Source organism: Biomphalaria glabrata, chromosome 6 (assembly GCF_947242115.1).
Source record: "Biomphalaria glabrata chromosome 6, xgBioGlab47.1, whole genome shotgun sequence".
NCBI lineage: Eukaryota > Metazoa > Mollusca > Gastropoda > Planorbidae > Biomphalaria > Biomphalaria glabrata.
This window is the reverse complement of record NC_074716.1, coordinates 45,839,046-45,855,262: the sequence shown is the minus strand read 5'-3', so window position 1 is coordinate 45,855,262 and position 16,217 is coordinate 45,839,046. Positions and strand designations below refer to the sequence as shown.

The 16,217-nt window shown below is 33.5% G+C and overlaps 1 protein-coding gene across 2 annotated transcripts in view; it reads right to left on the bottom strand.

The window, feature by feature from the left end:
• LOC106078334 (zinc finger MYM-type protein 4) overlaps positions 1 to 16,217 on the bottom strand; it is a 23,467-nt gene extending 7,250 nt beyond the window's left edge. Inside the window, exons 1-11 of one of the 2 annotated variants that reach the window (XM_013239190.2) lie at positions 16,061 to 16,217; positions 9,151 to 11,295; positions 8,025 to 8,043; positions 7,012 to 7,079; positions 5,527 to 6,564; positions 3,920 to 4,139; positions 3,067 to 3,132; positions 1,901 to 1,962; positions 1,642 to 1,801; positions 535 to 713; positions 251 to 392 (exon numbers count right to left, since the gene is read on the bottom strand). In XM_013239190.2, coding sequence (XP_013094644.2) covers positions 251 to 392; positions 535 to 713; positions 1,642 to 1,801; positions 1,901 to 1,962; positions 3,067 to 3,132; positions 3,920 to 4,139; positions 5,527 to 6,564; positions 7,012 to 7,079; positions 8,025 to 8,043; positions 9,151 to 11,283 — 4,087 coding nt within the window. In that variant the 5' untranslated portion in view covers positions 11,284 to 11,295; positions 16,061 to 16,217. Of the gene's footprint in view, positions 1 to 250; positions 393 to 534; positions 714 to 1,641; positions 1,802 to 1,900; positions 1,963 to 3,066; positions 3,133 to 3,919; positions 4,140 to 5,526; positions 6,565 to 7,011; positions 7,080 to 8,024; positions 8,044 to 9,150; positions 11,296 to 15,799; positions 15,937 to 16,060 lie in introns of those variants that run through there. The other variant, XM_013239197.2, reaches the window with a different exon arrangement.

Genomic DNA, 16,217 nt, shown 5'->3' with positions numbered 1-16,217 from the left:
GGTTTCATTTTATTCACAAATATACTTTGCAACTCATCAGCTAACCATTCTTATAATTACTTTTAGTTCTCAACTGAGCTTAATAGTATAATACAGGGTCTAAAAAAGGCACTTTGAAAATCATGAAAGTCACAGACCATTAGAAAAATTTGAGATGGTAAATGAACTAAATGAGAGTAAAAAATGGAATATCCAAATATTTTCAACAATTCTTAAGTGTTTTGACTTAATTAAAGGTAAACAAGCATACCTGATGGCTCAAAATCATCACCGCCAACATCCTCTTCAGACTCTGACTCACTCTCCACTTGTCTTGAGTCAGCAGCTACAGCCTCTGCCATCATCAGGAGTTCAGCTTCAAGAGGATCCGCTGGCATCCTTTCAACTATTTCCTAACAGAATCAGAAAAAAATAAGACTTTTTTCTTTCAAACTTCTTGAGAAAAGAAAATTCAACAATCAGGCACTGTATCAACTAATAGAAAAAATGTAGAAAATTTGTCCCTAGAAATACATTGAAGCTTAGTGTACTTACTTTAATGGCTTTTGAAATTCCTTGAGCAGATTTTCTAGTTGTCGGTATAAATATTGGTACTGGTATGGGAATGGGGAAAGGTACTAACTGAGGTGCTGGGGCAGTGTACATCACAGATGGCATTGGTATGTAGATCGGTACAGGTACAGGAATTAATATTGTCTTGGGAGCTTGCTCATCTGAACAACAAAGAATAGAGTGAATAGCTTTTGAAAGCATACAGAATGGGGGAAGATATTTAGTTTTTTACCATGTTACAAGTCTAGAATGTGAGTTTAGTGTAAGGTCTAAATTTATAGATCCCTATATTATTTAGGTTTTGAGAAACTCATCATGGATAGCATGAGAGATTGTCATGGGTTCTCACGGAAGTAGGTTGGGGGGGGGGGGGGGAGGTACAAAAGGTATTCAGATCATTTTTATTAACTGATTGGTAGAGAGAGAGAGAGCTTAATTTCAAAAGAGAGGTTTTAGTTTCCTCTATGATTATTTTGTCCCATTCACTGATTTTATTGGACTAAGTATTCTATGTACACAAGTTATGAATTGGTGAAATACAACATCTTGACTACAAGCACTAGTCAATTCTTTATTTGTGTATTAGCGTGCTGTGAATGAGAACAAAGAAGCCACAACCTATAAGAATATAAGTGATTGGACCTGGACTGAGATTTGTAAGTTAACCTGCCAGTGTTTATATCTCTAGATGCACCTGTACAACCACCTTAAAGCAGTAGATATAAAGGTAGTTTGTGACATAGTTCCCCTTTCAGAATATTGTGGTCTATAGGGCAGATGATGTACCATTCTTATAAATATGTAATTAAAAAACAAACAACTACGAATCACCATTAATGTCATATTTTATATTATATATATATTTCAAATAACTTCAACAACCTTCCACCCTCTCCCTTACAGCAACTTTAAAAAATGGGCTATATTATTTTATTTCAATACAACAAAGATCAGAATAAATCTATCTTCTCCCTTAAGTGTAGCATACCAGCATGAGATAGGTTGCTTGAACTAGATGGAAATAATCCATAACTTTCCCACCAAAAACAAAACTAGGCTATACAGCTTGATCTAGTAAAAAAAAAATACCTGTTTGAATCTCCTTAGACTGCGAATGAGGTTTGCAAGACGTAGCTTTGGTTTGTGTGATAGGCCGGCACTGGAGAGATTTATTCTTCACTGTCACTGGATTTGGCGGTTGAATTAAGATTTGATGTTTGCCATCCCCACTGCTAACTATGTTGCCAGTCTGAAAAATTTAAAAAAAAAGAGTATTTAATATAATGCTATTATGAAACTTAAGTTCAAATGTGTATAAATAAATACCAAAAAGAACACATTGACATACCTGTGGCACATTTGTCACTTTTGGTGGTATTAAAGATTCAGTAGGCTGCACTTGTTTATCACCTGAAAACAAGACAAATGTATTGTGATTTCAGTTTAGAGTTGTATATAAATGTTAAAAAAAAAAATTCATCTAACAGCCAGCTACTAACGACTAAGTAAAATATATCAAGCTAACTCACTAGTAAAGACTGTGAAAAGTGACCATTTTATCATAATATGCTACAAACATTTTTTTGTTTCTCTTTTAACCAAATAGTCTAGTATTGTGCCTTTTAGACAAATTTTATCTCATTACCCATGCACTAAAGTTTGAAAAAAGTGTAAACAGCCAGACAAAGAGGCAGGTAAGGTGAAGGCAGTGGTAGCCAGACAAAGAGGCAGGTCAGGTGAAGACAGTGGTAGCCAAAGAAGCAGGTCAGGTGAAGACAGTGGTAGCCAGACAAAGAGGCAGGTCAGGTGAAGACAGTGGTAGCCAGACAAAGAAGCAGGTCAGGTGAAGACAGTGGTAGCCAGACAAAGAGGCAGGTCAGGTGAGGGAAGAATGTTTGCAAGTACAACTAAAACTTTCTATGGAATTTAGTCGCATTCATAAAATATAAATAGAAAGTTGAGAGTGCTCTATTAATCTAAGATGATATTATGCTACGGTTAAAACTTAAGAATATTGAGATTTATTTTTCTCTCTTTTATTTTGACAAAGAATGGATTCTAAAATGGTTGTAATTAGTAAGTACTACAATCAAATGTGAGGGCCTTGTGGTTGAGTGGTAAACCTCTTGGTTTCCGAAATGAGGGGTCTCAGGGTTAGAATTTGTGTGAAGACTGGAATTTTTAAATTTCAGGACAGGATTTTTAGGTTGCCCTGAGTACACCCAACTCTAATGGGTGCCTGACATAATGTTGGGAAAAGCTAAGGCATTTGGTCATTGTACTGGTTACATGACACCCTCACTCATTAGCCGCTGGCCACAGAGACAGATGGCATTTACATCATTTGACCCATAGATGACAAGGTCTGAAAATGGGCACTTCACTTTTTTTTTATATCAAAGATCTTTTTTTTTTAATTCAAAAGTGATTCTAAAAAATACTGACATCAACTAACTTATAAATAATACAATAATTTGATGTTTGAAAGTGGTAAATATTTAAGTCTATACTCACTAGTATTTGGTGGAGCTAAAGATATAACATTAGAGATTACAGGAAACGAGTCTTTCTGTGATGAACCTACAATTTAAATTTCAAAAAATAAACACTTAATTAAATAGAATTGAATAAACCAATTAAGCATGCAAAAAAAGATTTGTAGAAAGATACATATTATGTACTAACAAGTAGTGATGGGCAAAAGTTAACTAAAAAGTTAGAAACTTTTAGTTTAACAAAAAAATAAAAATTAAGCCCATTGTTTAACTAGAAAAAAAAAAGTTAAGTTAAAATCGTAGTTTAATTAATTTTTTTAAGTTACTAACTAGATAGTTTAATTAAAATTTGTACAACTTTTCAACATGTGGTCAGGGTTGAAACACACATATCTGTTTTCTGGTCATGTGATATCAATAACTTTGATTATCAAAAAAAATGATGCAGTCTACAACTATTTAGTCAGTCTGCATTTGAAGAGGTAAGATACTGGTAGAAGTTATGGGAATAAATATTTGCAATTGAAAGTAGCAGTATCATAAAATGTTAAACATTTTTTGCCAAAAGCTTCTATGCAATATTATGAATGAGGTTGTTCCGAATTATTTTTGTGAGCCACATGGAGGTGTTTAATTTGTTTCTAGTGTGAATCTGATTAGTGAGTTAGGTCAATATTTAGTGGTTTTAATCAATTCATTTGTGGCAAACAATAATTTTTTAACTGCAGGCACATCAAGAAAAACCCTTTTTATAATCTTAAGACATTATTGAGATCTAAATCGAAATCGACAACTAGTTTTAGTTTAACTTTTTAAAGTTAGTTTAGTTCCCATCACTACTAACAAGAGATAACTAAATAGTTTATATTTACCTTGTCGAATTTTAGGTCGCCCTGGCCTGGTGGCATTAGGTGCTTTAGCTTGAAGCATAGACTGCTGGGGAGGTACAGCAGGTATTTGTAGCTGTGGGCTCAAACCCTGTACACTGTGCTTAGCTGTAAACTGAGATTGAAATGCCATGACACACACATAGGAACAAAAGTTACGAACTGAGGCATCACTCATAGTGAGGTGATACTGAGCTGGAACAACCTGAAATATAAAAACAGAGTTTTAAAATATAATAAGCACAGAGGGGAAAGAAAGAAAATTCAATTACAGAAGCTTAAGACATTGTTTAATTTTCATCTGGTCCTTCCTGCCTGTTGGACAAAAGAACACTAGATATTATTTTAGTCTAAATAGCCCATTATCCAATTGCAATTTAATTTGCATGACTGTCTTTCCAAAACTAATTTCACTGCTATCTAAAAGAAGGCTGTTATCATTGATGAAATGCTAAAAACAGATGAAATAAAATGATCTAGAGACCTAACTGATAAGCATCAAGAAAAAATATGTTATTGAGATAACATGCATCTGTTAGTTATTTGATTTAAAAATATGATATACTTTTTTATACAAATCAGTTTAACAAATAATAACTATTGACAAGTGAGATAAAACAGATGATGTAAAGGTTAACTGTTACTATGGCCCACAGTTAATGAGGATATCATGTGGCCAGCACAAAGACCACTTGCCTTTACTTTTCCCCAACTAATGTCAGGTACCCATTAGTGCTAGGTGGACCCAGTCTTCACCAGGATTTGAACCAGGGACACCCAGTACAGAGCCCAAGCGCTTTACCACTCAGCCACTGCGCCTCCCAGAACCTGTGTTACCATCTATTCAAATAAACTATGAAGTGTTAATACACTACTCTAAACTAATCAGTGTAATAAACAATCTAATTTCCGGTTTCAAGATGACAAAATGATATGACAATATCCGCTAATCTTTACATCATCTAAACAGAAACTGTTAAGTGATGCTGAAAAAATAACTTTCTTCAAAACAATAATCTTGGAAGTTTGTCTAATCTAATCCAGTTTTTTTTTTAAAGTTTTTTTATACGGTTGAAGCATTTATTAAACCATTAGAGGTAATTAATAATAATAATAATCTTTATTATCCGTAAGGAAATTTGTCTTACAATTTGTGCATTACACCAAACAAAAAAACATTATAACTATAAGAAACCAAAGTGTACATTCACACCAGACTCACTCATAATTTACATGTGACAAAGTTTATACCAGATTATTCTTATTTAATGATTTGATTGCCAGGGGAACAAAAGAGTGTTTGTGTCTGTTTGTCTTTGCTATCGGTGTCTTGTATCTCTTTTGTGATGGTAAAATCACAAAATCCTGACACAAAGGGTGATTCTTTATTTCGAGGATCTTGTTAGCTTTTTTATAGATGTTTGTCTCAAACAACTGCCCAAAAAGTAGCTTATATTACAAATTCTAACATTTTAAACTCCATTAATAGGGTTATACAGAATACCTATAATCAACAAAAGGGTTGAAAAAAAAACTTCTGTGCAATAGAATTTTAAGTATATCAAAATTATAAAAAAAATATATTTCCATACCTTTCTGCATTGATCACAAGAAATTGCTTGATTAGACTTGGCCTGATGATTGACACGATAGAGCGACAGGCAAGTCAGTGAACAGAACATTTGATATTTGTTCTCTGTGTCCAGCCTCTCTATCATATCAAAATTCAGCTTTTTGGTGCTACACCAGTCACAGCTCACTACCTTGGTGTTCTGACGCCTAAAATTATTCACGCAGTGGTCACTGCAGAACCTCTTCATATGCCCTTCAAACTGGATGAAGTGGGCCTGAGTCTCCTCCAGCCTGCTTATTGAAAAACAGCTGTCACATCTGGTGATGTTTAGTTTGTTGGTGTACTGGAACGCTGACAGGCACAGCTCGCTGCAGAGCTTGTGGATCTTGCCCTTGAACTTGACCATGTGTTTTGGCATCCCTTGCTTGTCACATACAGTGCAGGATCCCTCTTGTTTCTGGCTGCTGACACTCATGAACTCCACCGCGCTCAGCTGCTCCTCCATCTTGCTCACGCAAGCCTGGGAACAGAACTCCCTCCTCACCCCAGCTCCTACGACAGCTGAAGTGGCACCAGGCAGTGCTGCAATGTCCCTCTGGCAGAAGGCACAAAGTTTCAGTTTCTTTTTAAACTCTGTGACACATTTGGTTTTGCAAAATGGCCGCATGTCATTGCCAATCTTAAAGCAGTACAGGGCTCTCATGTCCATAGGGATATAAGCATGACAGAAGGAGCAGGAGGTGTTCAAGGTAGCCTGAAATTTACCAAGACAAGATTCTCCACAAAAGTCTAAACCTTTCCAATTACAGAAAGAGGGCTGTACATTCAAATCCATTAACTGACAAACGGCACAGGTCTTATATGCTGGAGTCTGTGGTGGATATTCATAAGTTGGTTTCAAAGAACTCTTGGAAACCTTTGCATCTTTTGAGGATCCCTTTCCTTCTTTATTCTTTAGAAAAGAGCTGGGGCTCTTTCTAAACTGCATGAAACAAATATCATCACATAAATGCTTGACATCACCATTTCTGACAATGTTATACTTGCATCGAGCCACCTGGAAAAAAAAAAAAAGTTAAATATATACACACACACACATATATAATATATATTATAATAAAGGCAATGTCTTCGATTCCTAAGATTAAGGATGAGTGCAGTGTTTCAAAAGACTACGCTAATCCAGTTGTGACCTGCATATTTTCCCAGCAATATAAATATTAAATGAACCATAAATTATTAAATACAAAGGTTACTAGGTTTATTTTATATCATCAATTATATTTGTCAGTTTAAGTTTCCAACAATACAGTACTTAATTTCAATCATAGATTTTTTTTTAAAGATATAAAATTAAAAAATACATGTTCTTTAAAATTTTTTAAAGATTAAAAATTATTTGAATAGTTTGTAATTTGTTCTTCATCAAACTATTATGGTCTAGTCACTTTACACACATTGCACTATTTGCAAACATTTTGTTTTATCAAGTGAAGAAAATTACCTTTGAACAAACAATGCAGATTTGCATCTTGGACTTACTCCTAGGCTTTGAAGACTGTTTAGATTGAGCTTGAAAAACAAAGTAAATAGTTTCAAATTATTTAAATTAATGATCATTCATATAAAACAATATGACACAAAAACAATTGTAATACAAATCCCATACACACATTTGCTTTTAAACTATTTTCTATTCTCAAAAGGGGAAATAAGTATGGAGTCAGAGTAACAAAGTCAGAGCATAACATTATGTTATTACATATTAAATTATGTTAGCTGAGTTCATTAAAATAAAAATAACATTCACAGTGTATACCAACAACCTACAGAGAAAGTAGCAATGGAAAACAGTTTACAAGAACTTAAGTACTTTACTAATGGAAACTTATTCTCTGTAACTAAAATGTAAACACTTATTTCCTCTTTATATCACTCATAAAGAGAGAATAATCAATGATGCACATGGCAAAACTGTTCTTATTTAGGTCTGGTTTGTTTTCATAGATGTTTTAAAAAATGACAACATATTATATATTATAGCCTTTATATTGCACTACTTTCATGCTTATAGCATGCTCAGAGCGCCATGGTCCTATCTCATTTGTGAACCTGTGGGGTTGGGGGGGGGTTATCTAGGAGTAGTTTTCCGTGCTGCCTTTAGGCGCTCAGTAAACACAACTCTGCCCGAGTTGGGTGTCGAACCTCGAGCCCCCTTCATATGTAGCCAAGCCAAGTTCAAGCATACTTAGCCTCTCGACCACGCTTCCCAATTATGAATTAATAATTAAAATATTTAATATTATGATTTTAATATGATTGAGAAATTATTTTTATTTTTAAAAAAGAATGCAACACAGATTGAAATGAGTTTAAAAATTATAAAATAAATAATGTCATGAATCATTATAATGTGACTTTGACCTACAAAACAGGGTTCAGTCAATTGGAGTTTTACTGTGTCTCTAGATTGCTAAAATAAATAAAAAAAAACATATTGCAATGGTTTTTACTTACATGTGCTTAAGGAAATAGCCTGCAATGAATGGACAAAAACAAAAATAAATAAATAAATATTCTAAGGCTAATGTCTATTTCTAGTTATAATATATCATTTATATCATATATAATTATAATATATCAGTTATTTATATCATATATAATTATAATATATCATGTAAACATTTTTTCCAACATGATCCAAAGCCAGCGACTCATCTGGGAGCATCCATTGTCTTCAGAGACAGAAGGAGCCATATATAAAATAAACATTTTTTTTTCCAAATACAAGAACAAGGAATAGCCTTATATTAGACTTTGTGGATTAGACAGCATGTATTGTCAAGGAGAATTTTAAGATCTATTTACCAATTAAGAGATTAGTTTTTAATCAAGCACTCCATGAGAATGGAATCGAATCGTCAGCTCCTCTAATTAAGGATATTATGATAGCATGTTTTGTGCCCCCATACAGAGCAATCTTACCCCTTTAGAAAGGTTCCAATCCTAGCCTATCAATAATGTCAATGTTTTGCTGAGGTGCTGTCATGCACTTATTTATTATAATAAATCATTTTTTCTCAGACTTTAAACATATTAAATCAAGCTCTAAATTCTTAAAAATAAAATTTAAGTATTGGCTGGCTGCCTGGCTAGGGTTCAAACCCTGCTGACCACCATCCCTCTTCCATTCTGCAAGCTAGGATGTAATTATCTTCAATTCTGATGGAACATACGAAACATGTAAAACAAAACAAGTGAAAACATTTTGCTCTTAACTATAGATCTAGTCCAGAATACACATACAAATTAATATATAGAATATTCCTGCAAATGTCTTGTTTCTATTGATTCCACATCTAGACCAAAAACTAGATCTAGATTCATGAACATAAAAATTCTGGCTATCACTTTACTTTTTTTTTTAAAATCAGAACCCCAAGATGCAAATGTACTTTTAGGAAGATAAAATTAGCTATTGCACCTAAACTTTGCAAGCTACAAAATATTCTAATTTTGAGAACTAAATGTGACAAAAGGACGGACGGACAGACAGACAGGCCAGAAAAAACTAAATAGTGACTTTTCCCTATTCAGGAACCATTAGAAATGAGTTTAAGGTTGATATTTACGTACAACTAACCTCAGTACTTTCCGCTGTGGCATGGAGCTGGTGCTGCTGGCCTGCAACTTCAGAAATCTGGATGCCGAGGCCATTGTCTATGCTTTTGCTGTCATCGCCCTCCTTTTTAACAGGTAAAACTTCTCCTTCGTCATCCAGAACAACAACATCATCCTCACTTGCGCCCTGCTCTGCTTTGACATCAAGGTTGGAGGTTGAATCTTGACTCTTAAGACTTTCATTAGCCAATTCCGTATTGGCTGCAGGCACTATAATCAGGTCATCATCACTTTCATTGACAGAAGCTACATTAACACTTTCTGTAGCAGCAGCAGTGTCACTAGTTTTGTCTCTGTTGCCATCGATGTTATCACAATCAACAAAGTCTATACTTTTTCTACTAGACTCATCTTGAACAGTCCTTTCTGTCATCTCAATTTGACTATTGCTGCAGTCCTTTTTGTCAAGTGTGTCACTAGTGTTAGAAGATTCTAAAAAGCTTCCAGAGGCACTACTATCACTATGCTGCAGATTATCTTTGATTGAATCTTTTCTTGATAATTTTGGTATAGCATTGCTAGTATATTCAACATCAGAAATACATTCTTCCACAGTATCTCCATCAACTTGTTTCTCTACAGCAGTTGCTAAATCAGTATTTGTCTTAGGTGGTTTAGGTAAATCTGATTGAGATTCACCATTCATTAGTGGAGCAGTATTTGTCTCAGATGATTTAGGTAAATCTGATTGAGATTCACCATTCATTAGTGGAGCAGATTCTATCTCAGATATATTAGGCATTTCAGAATCATCCCCTTCATTGTCTGAAACAATTATTGGCTCAGAAATCATAGGCATTTCACAATCGTCACCACCATCTGTTGCAGTATTTGATAGCTGCGATACGGCACGATCATCATCAGCATTAATATCTGCACCAGTGTTTGGCTCAGGTATTGTAGGTGGTGCATCAACGGTATTACCTCCAGCTTTTATCTCAGATGATAGCTGCAATTCACAATCATTGTCACTCACAGTATCTGCAATGGTGTCTAAATGTGAAGTATCATTATTCTCATTACCTGCAACAGATTCTACCTGCAGAATCCTAATCTCACCATCTTCATTGTCTGCAACAGATGCCATCTCTTGTGCTTGGGGAGTACCATGCTCCTCTTCAGTTTTCTTATTTGGAGAAGATTGTATTGAAGCAGCTTCTTTCGGAATGTCTGAATCTGGTATTTCCCCTCTATTCACTAGTTCAGCTGAATTTTCATCTGAAGTATCAAGTACTGGAAAACTTTCAGCTGGCTGTGTATCAGAGGGTTTTGATTCTGAGGCAACAAAAAAACTGGCCCCGCTCATTTCTGCATCAAGATTATTTGCCTTTTCATAACTTTCACTATCATTTTTTTCTTTTGTTGATATATCTTGAGCATGTTTAGGTGTTTCACACTTTTGTAGTTCACTTTCCATTTCATTGCTATCTTGAAAATTATCTTCATTATTATTCCCCACTGATTCCATGTTTAAAGTACCTAATACCCCATTATTGCTAAGCTCATAGTTTGTAGAAAACTCATTAATTTCCTGGTGAGTGCCTTGAATGGATTCATCTCTGTGACTCAAGCCATCTTCACTATTCGCACAGGACTTTGATTGATGTTGGATGCTACCTGGATGGCTATAGTTGTCCACATCCATAGATTCTTCTTCATTCTCATTGTTTTCACTATTGGAACAATCATCTGGGACTATTTCTGTTACATCTTTGCGTTCAGTGTCACATGTCTCTTTAATGGACTGCTGTGTTTCTAAATCAGAAACTACACTACTATGGTCTAAGAGATTTGAAAGATTTGGAGGACAAATGCTTATGTTACCAGCACAATCTTCCTTTTCCGTTGCTTCTTTAACATCTATAGGCAGTACTGAGGGATCAGAGTTGCAAATATTGCCATCTGAATTGGATGAAATATTCTCAGGAATTCTAGAGTCTTCAGAATTTTCCAATAAATCAACGCTATCAAAGGCAGCATCATTAGATTCCCTTTGATAATCATTACTGATAGCCCCTTCTCTAACTCTTATAATGGACTCTGATTCAACATTTGAGTTGTTTTCATTTTCCATAATAGCTTCTTCACTTTCCATGTTTGCATCCCCCTGTACAAGAAAATATTTTTTTTTTAGAATAAAAAGAAAAACCATTAGATTAAACATACATGCATGCACACGCGCATATAATAAATTTAATAATTTTAAAATATTTTCAAAAGTACATATATTTAAAGCAAAAAATAAAATACTATTTATTTTTTAGAGTTTTTATTTTAGGTAGTTTTTTGTTTTTTTTTACCAAACAACAGTAATATTATTACTATTTATACTAGTAATATTAAATTCCTAACAATAATATTATGGATAGTATTTTTAAAAAACATAACATAACTTTGTGTCATTAAAAAAAAACCTATCATTTACTTAAATCTATCCTTCAACAATATATACTTGATATTTTGATGGCAATATTTCTTGTTCAAACCTCTAGCACCACTTATAAACCTTTGCTCTCTTTCCCATCCAAATGCACCAACAGTATGAAATTTATTTTTTTTTTAATTCTTAACTCAAGCTATTACTTCTTATGAATGCTAGGTAGGGAATAAAGTGAATGTGCTCACTAAATAGTGTGTGTTTGATATTTACACACATAATAATATATATTTATTTATATAAGAATGTCAGAAGCATACAAAAATTGTTCTGAATGCTAGGTCAGCTGAAAATGAATAATAATTTCAGGTCTGCCATTTATTAAAGACCTTTCCAATCTATTCTTACCTAATCTTATAAATTACAAACTTAACTTCAAAAGAGAAGATGATTATGCCTTACACTTTTCATGTGTCAATACATTCATGCATGTTAATAAGTGAATGGGGTTTTCCTGGCTGATTCAGGCAATTTATTCCACGCTCTAATGGCAGTAGGAAAGAAGGAGTACTTGTACAAATTAGTCTTAGCATATGGAATGAGAAATGTACTTTTTCTTTTTATTAGGTTTTGTAAATTATGATTTAGTCTTTTAGGTTTTATAGCTACTTTACTTTCAGTTCTTCTGTCCTGGAGTGTCTCTAAATTTAATGATTTTACTAATGATGTTACTTTAATTAAATATGAATATTAATTTTTTTTATAAATCTTGCAGTTCTATTTAGTATCTGTTCTAGTTTCTTTATAAATGTTTTCTTGAGTTGAGGGGTTTCATTACCAACTGTCAAAAACTACCTAAAAAATAAATTATCATCTAAGTGTAGAAAATTGATTATGTAACTTTAAGCAAACTGACGATATAATATACAGAATAACGTAAGGAAAAAAGCCACTCATGAACATGTCCCCATGTTGATAAAACTTTTCCCCTCATAAACATGTTTTTCAATATGTGTGGTATCGGTAAATGTAAGGGGCATATGAATGCTATGTTGCAATTAACATTTGTATGTTACAAAAAAAAAAAAAAATGCTGACCCTCAACAAATAAAAAATGATAAATTAGTCTTCTTATCATTGTAAAAAGCATTTTTGTATATATTCTTTTATTTATAAGTTAGGAAAAAAATAACCCAAACGTTTACCAAATTATTAACTTTGTTAACTTTGTACAAAATCTTATAATATATCTAAAAGTTAAGTAGTCATTGTAATCAATAGTATCAAGCTATCAATAAATTTATATTTATAATCCATGACTCAATTTTAATACTACTTGATTTTATTATAGAATAGTAATTATTTTTCCACTGACAATTTAATTTTTAAAAAAGGGTCATGTAACATTTAAAAATAAAAACAAAGCTAGATATGTTTATCCTTTCAGTTAATTAAAAACAAATGTTCTTTCTAAGCAAGTTTTTCTTAGTGCAACTAAGCCTGCAATTTTCGTTAAAAAAAAATAAAATTCCATGCTTGTAGTCTAAAAATGAAAGGTAAGAGTTCTTATCTATGAGTTTGTCTTTGCATTGGAAACAAGTAACTAAGTTCCCCTTTCAGACCTTGTGGTCTATAGGGCAGATGATTTAAATGTCATTTGTTTCTGTGGCCCACAGTTAAGAAGGGTGTCATGTGGTCAAACACAACGACCTACCGCCTTTACTTTTCCCCAACTAATGTCAGGTACCCAATAGAGCTGGGTTGACTCTGAGATGCCCAAAGATACCGAAATTTAAAAATCCCATTCTTCACCTGGATTCGAACCTGGGATCCCTGGTTAGTAGAATTTTTTCACATCTGCACAACCAAGTCTTCCTGTACACTGTTATTATAGTTATTTTATTCCTGCTTCTGTGACGATGTTTGGTATAATCACTATCTACTTTGTATAGATTTTATTGTGATACCATGAGTGGAATATGAAATCTTAAATTCCTAACAAGAGTGTTTCTAACAGGTCCTACAAGAGTATTTGTATTTATTCCATGAAACTAATTTTAAAGTGCATTGAATACAGTGATGCTCATCCATTGTATATTATACTACTTCTAGACACTAGATTGGGTACCACTCATGTCAAGCCATGCTGGAATGAACTGGAGTTGTTTCAGTGATGTGCCTGTCATCTGGCACTGTCTGAAAATCTAGATCTATAATATTCTACCAAGCCAGGCTGGTGTTTTGTTCTGTACACTCAAAAGTCAAGGTGCAAAGTGTTTAAGATTACTGTCAACTATTCCTGATTATTTTTAGTATTCACTATTACTGTATTAGGTACTATTTGCAATTTATCAGTGTTGTTGAACAGTATTGTGTAAAAACTTTTCTATATGTAATTAATTTTAATTTAAATATTTTTAATTGCTACATAATGTAATAACTTAAGTGAGGCAACTCAACGAGGCACATATAATATATCTTTATTTACACGACATCACAAGTTCATAAAACATCATCTTTCTTAGGCACAGTCTTTTCACTTCGGCTTTCAACTTGGGCAGAAATCGTTCTCCTCCCTAATGTTGACATCCTTTTAGGTCTAGTCTATCACAGTGCGCACCTTCTAGCACTAGCCTGGATGGCGGTGCACATGGCAGAGTTATAACAATAACTACATTGACGACATTGTCAGAACCATCTCCACTAAATTCTATTCTAGAAGTCCAGTTCAATCAACTCATCAAAATTGAAAAGACAAGTGAGACTGTTTGAAAATCACAGTGCCTGTGGACTAGGTACTAGATCTAGTTTAAGTCAGTGTAGATCTCTAAGTTACTATATCTAAGGTTACCAGATATCCTTCAAAAGAAGTCAATGTCCTCCTTTTTGGGATCATGTCCTCTGTCTGCTAATGTGTAAGAAAGTCCAGCTTTTTCACAACAATTGGATATATTTAAGCATCAATTGGTTTTATTCCTTCCTATCTTCTAGATTAATTGCACTAACTCACTCATAGCAGTAAGATTTTGTTTACAACATCCTTCTTGAACAGGTGTCTTGTTTTAGTCCTCCTTTGTAAAGCTTTGTACTCCTCTGGGTGTGCTTGTGACTTTGTAGTAACCCTATAGTGGTTTCATGTCTATGTTGATAGTCAAGTCACTAGATCCTACGCCTAGATATATAATTCTGTTCTAGGCTGCGACTCTAATTGTCTAATCAAAAGTCCTAGATCTAGATTAAGATAGAGTCTAGAACTAAATCTATAATAATATTAATATATTTATATTCTATAATAATTTTATAAATGTATAGATCTATTATAAGCTATTTAATCTAGAATACTAACTTAGTTTAGACTTAGTAACTAAGTAAATAAAAGTTCAGAGTAAGTACTAGATCTAGTGTACTAAAGTAGATTTAACTAGTCTTGATCATAGATCATTAGATGAGTGAGTAGATCTACTTAGACTACTTAGTAATAGTACTAAAATGACTAAAACTAAAGCTCATATAGAACTAGAAGGAAATGAGAAGGCTGACACACTCGCCAAGAGTGGGAGAACTAACACACTAATAAACTCTGCACTCTATCCAGAAGAATTGAAGAAATTAATCGTAAATAAAATAAATGAGAAATGGACGAGCTCTCATCCAAATCACAAGAAAGATGACGCTTACTATAAGCTATCCCGACAAGACCAACGTCTAATCTTTCGACTCAGGACCGGACACAACAGAATGCGACAACACATGTACCGGAAGCTCAAAATTGGAACCAGTGAAATCTGCCCATGTGGAGTATCACCAGAGAATGCAGACCATGTTCTCCAAAACTGCTCTCTATACCAAGAGGCCCGTATAAGACATTGGCCCCAAATCACCCCAATAGAAAGGAAACATAACAATGAGTCAATGAGAATGAAGAAGAAGAAGAAACTAAAACTAAAAGATAACTAGTTACTAGATCTAGATTCTAGAAAAAATCTTAGTAAACTAAATCTTAGATATATCTAGTATTCTTACTATCAGTAACTTAACTATCTTTATAATCTTAGACTTAGAGACTAGAGAGTAGAGACAGTAGTAGAGTGGAGACTAGAGTAAGTTGGAGTATCTAAATTATCAAATATAAATATATGTAAATATAAAATATCTACTAATGATATCTTAATATCTCTTAGATCTAGTATTACTATATAAAGCTAGCTTAGCTAGAAGTAGAATTTAGATTTACTTTGATTTAGATCTGTAATTCTATATCAAGAAGTATAGTCTGGGTTCTTTCTCGTTTTATTTTTATTTAAAAACACAATAATAAGACACAGATCTGATTATGGCCCCTTTCAATTGCTCGCCTGGAATTAGAAACAAGAGGTACACTAGAAATACTGTAGTAATAAGTAATGTAATCTAGATCTAGATTGCCTTCCGTCCTTTTGAGATAAGGAAAAATTCATTTAACGTAATTAAATATTTAAAATAATATTTAACTCACCTATGATTAATATTAAGGATTACACTTTTTCTATTCTAATTACTGAATGACGTTGAAGAACTTATTTATTATTTCATATTTTTAATGCCTAACAGGCCGCCAATGTAGGTGAAAATAGGTCATATGCCTCGTTTTCGTCAACCTCTCAAAACGCCTA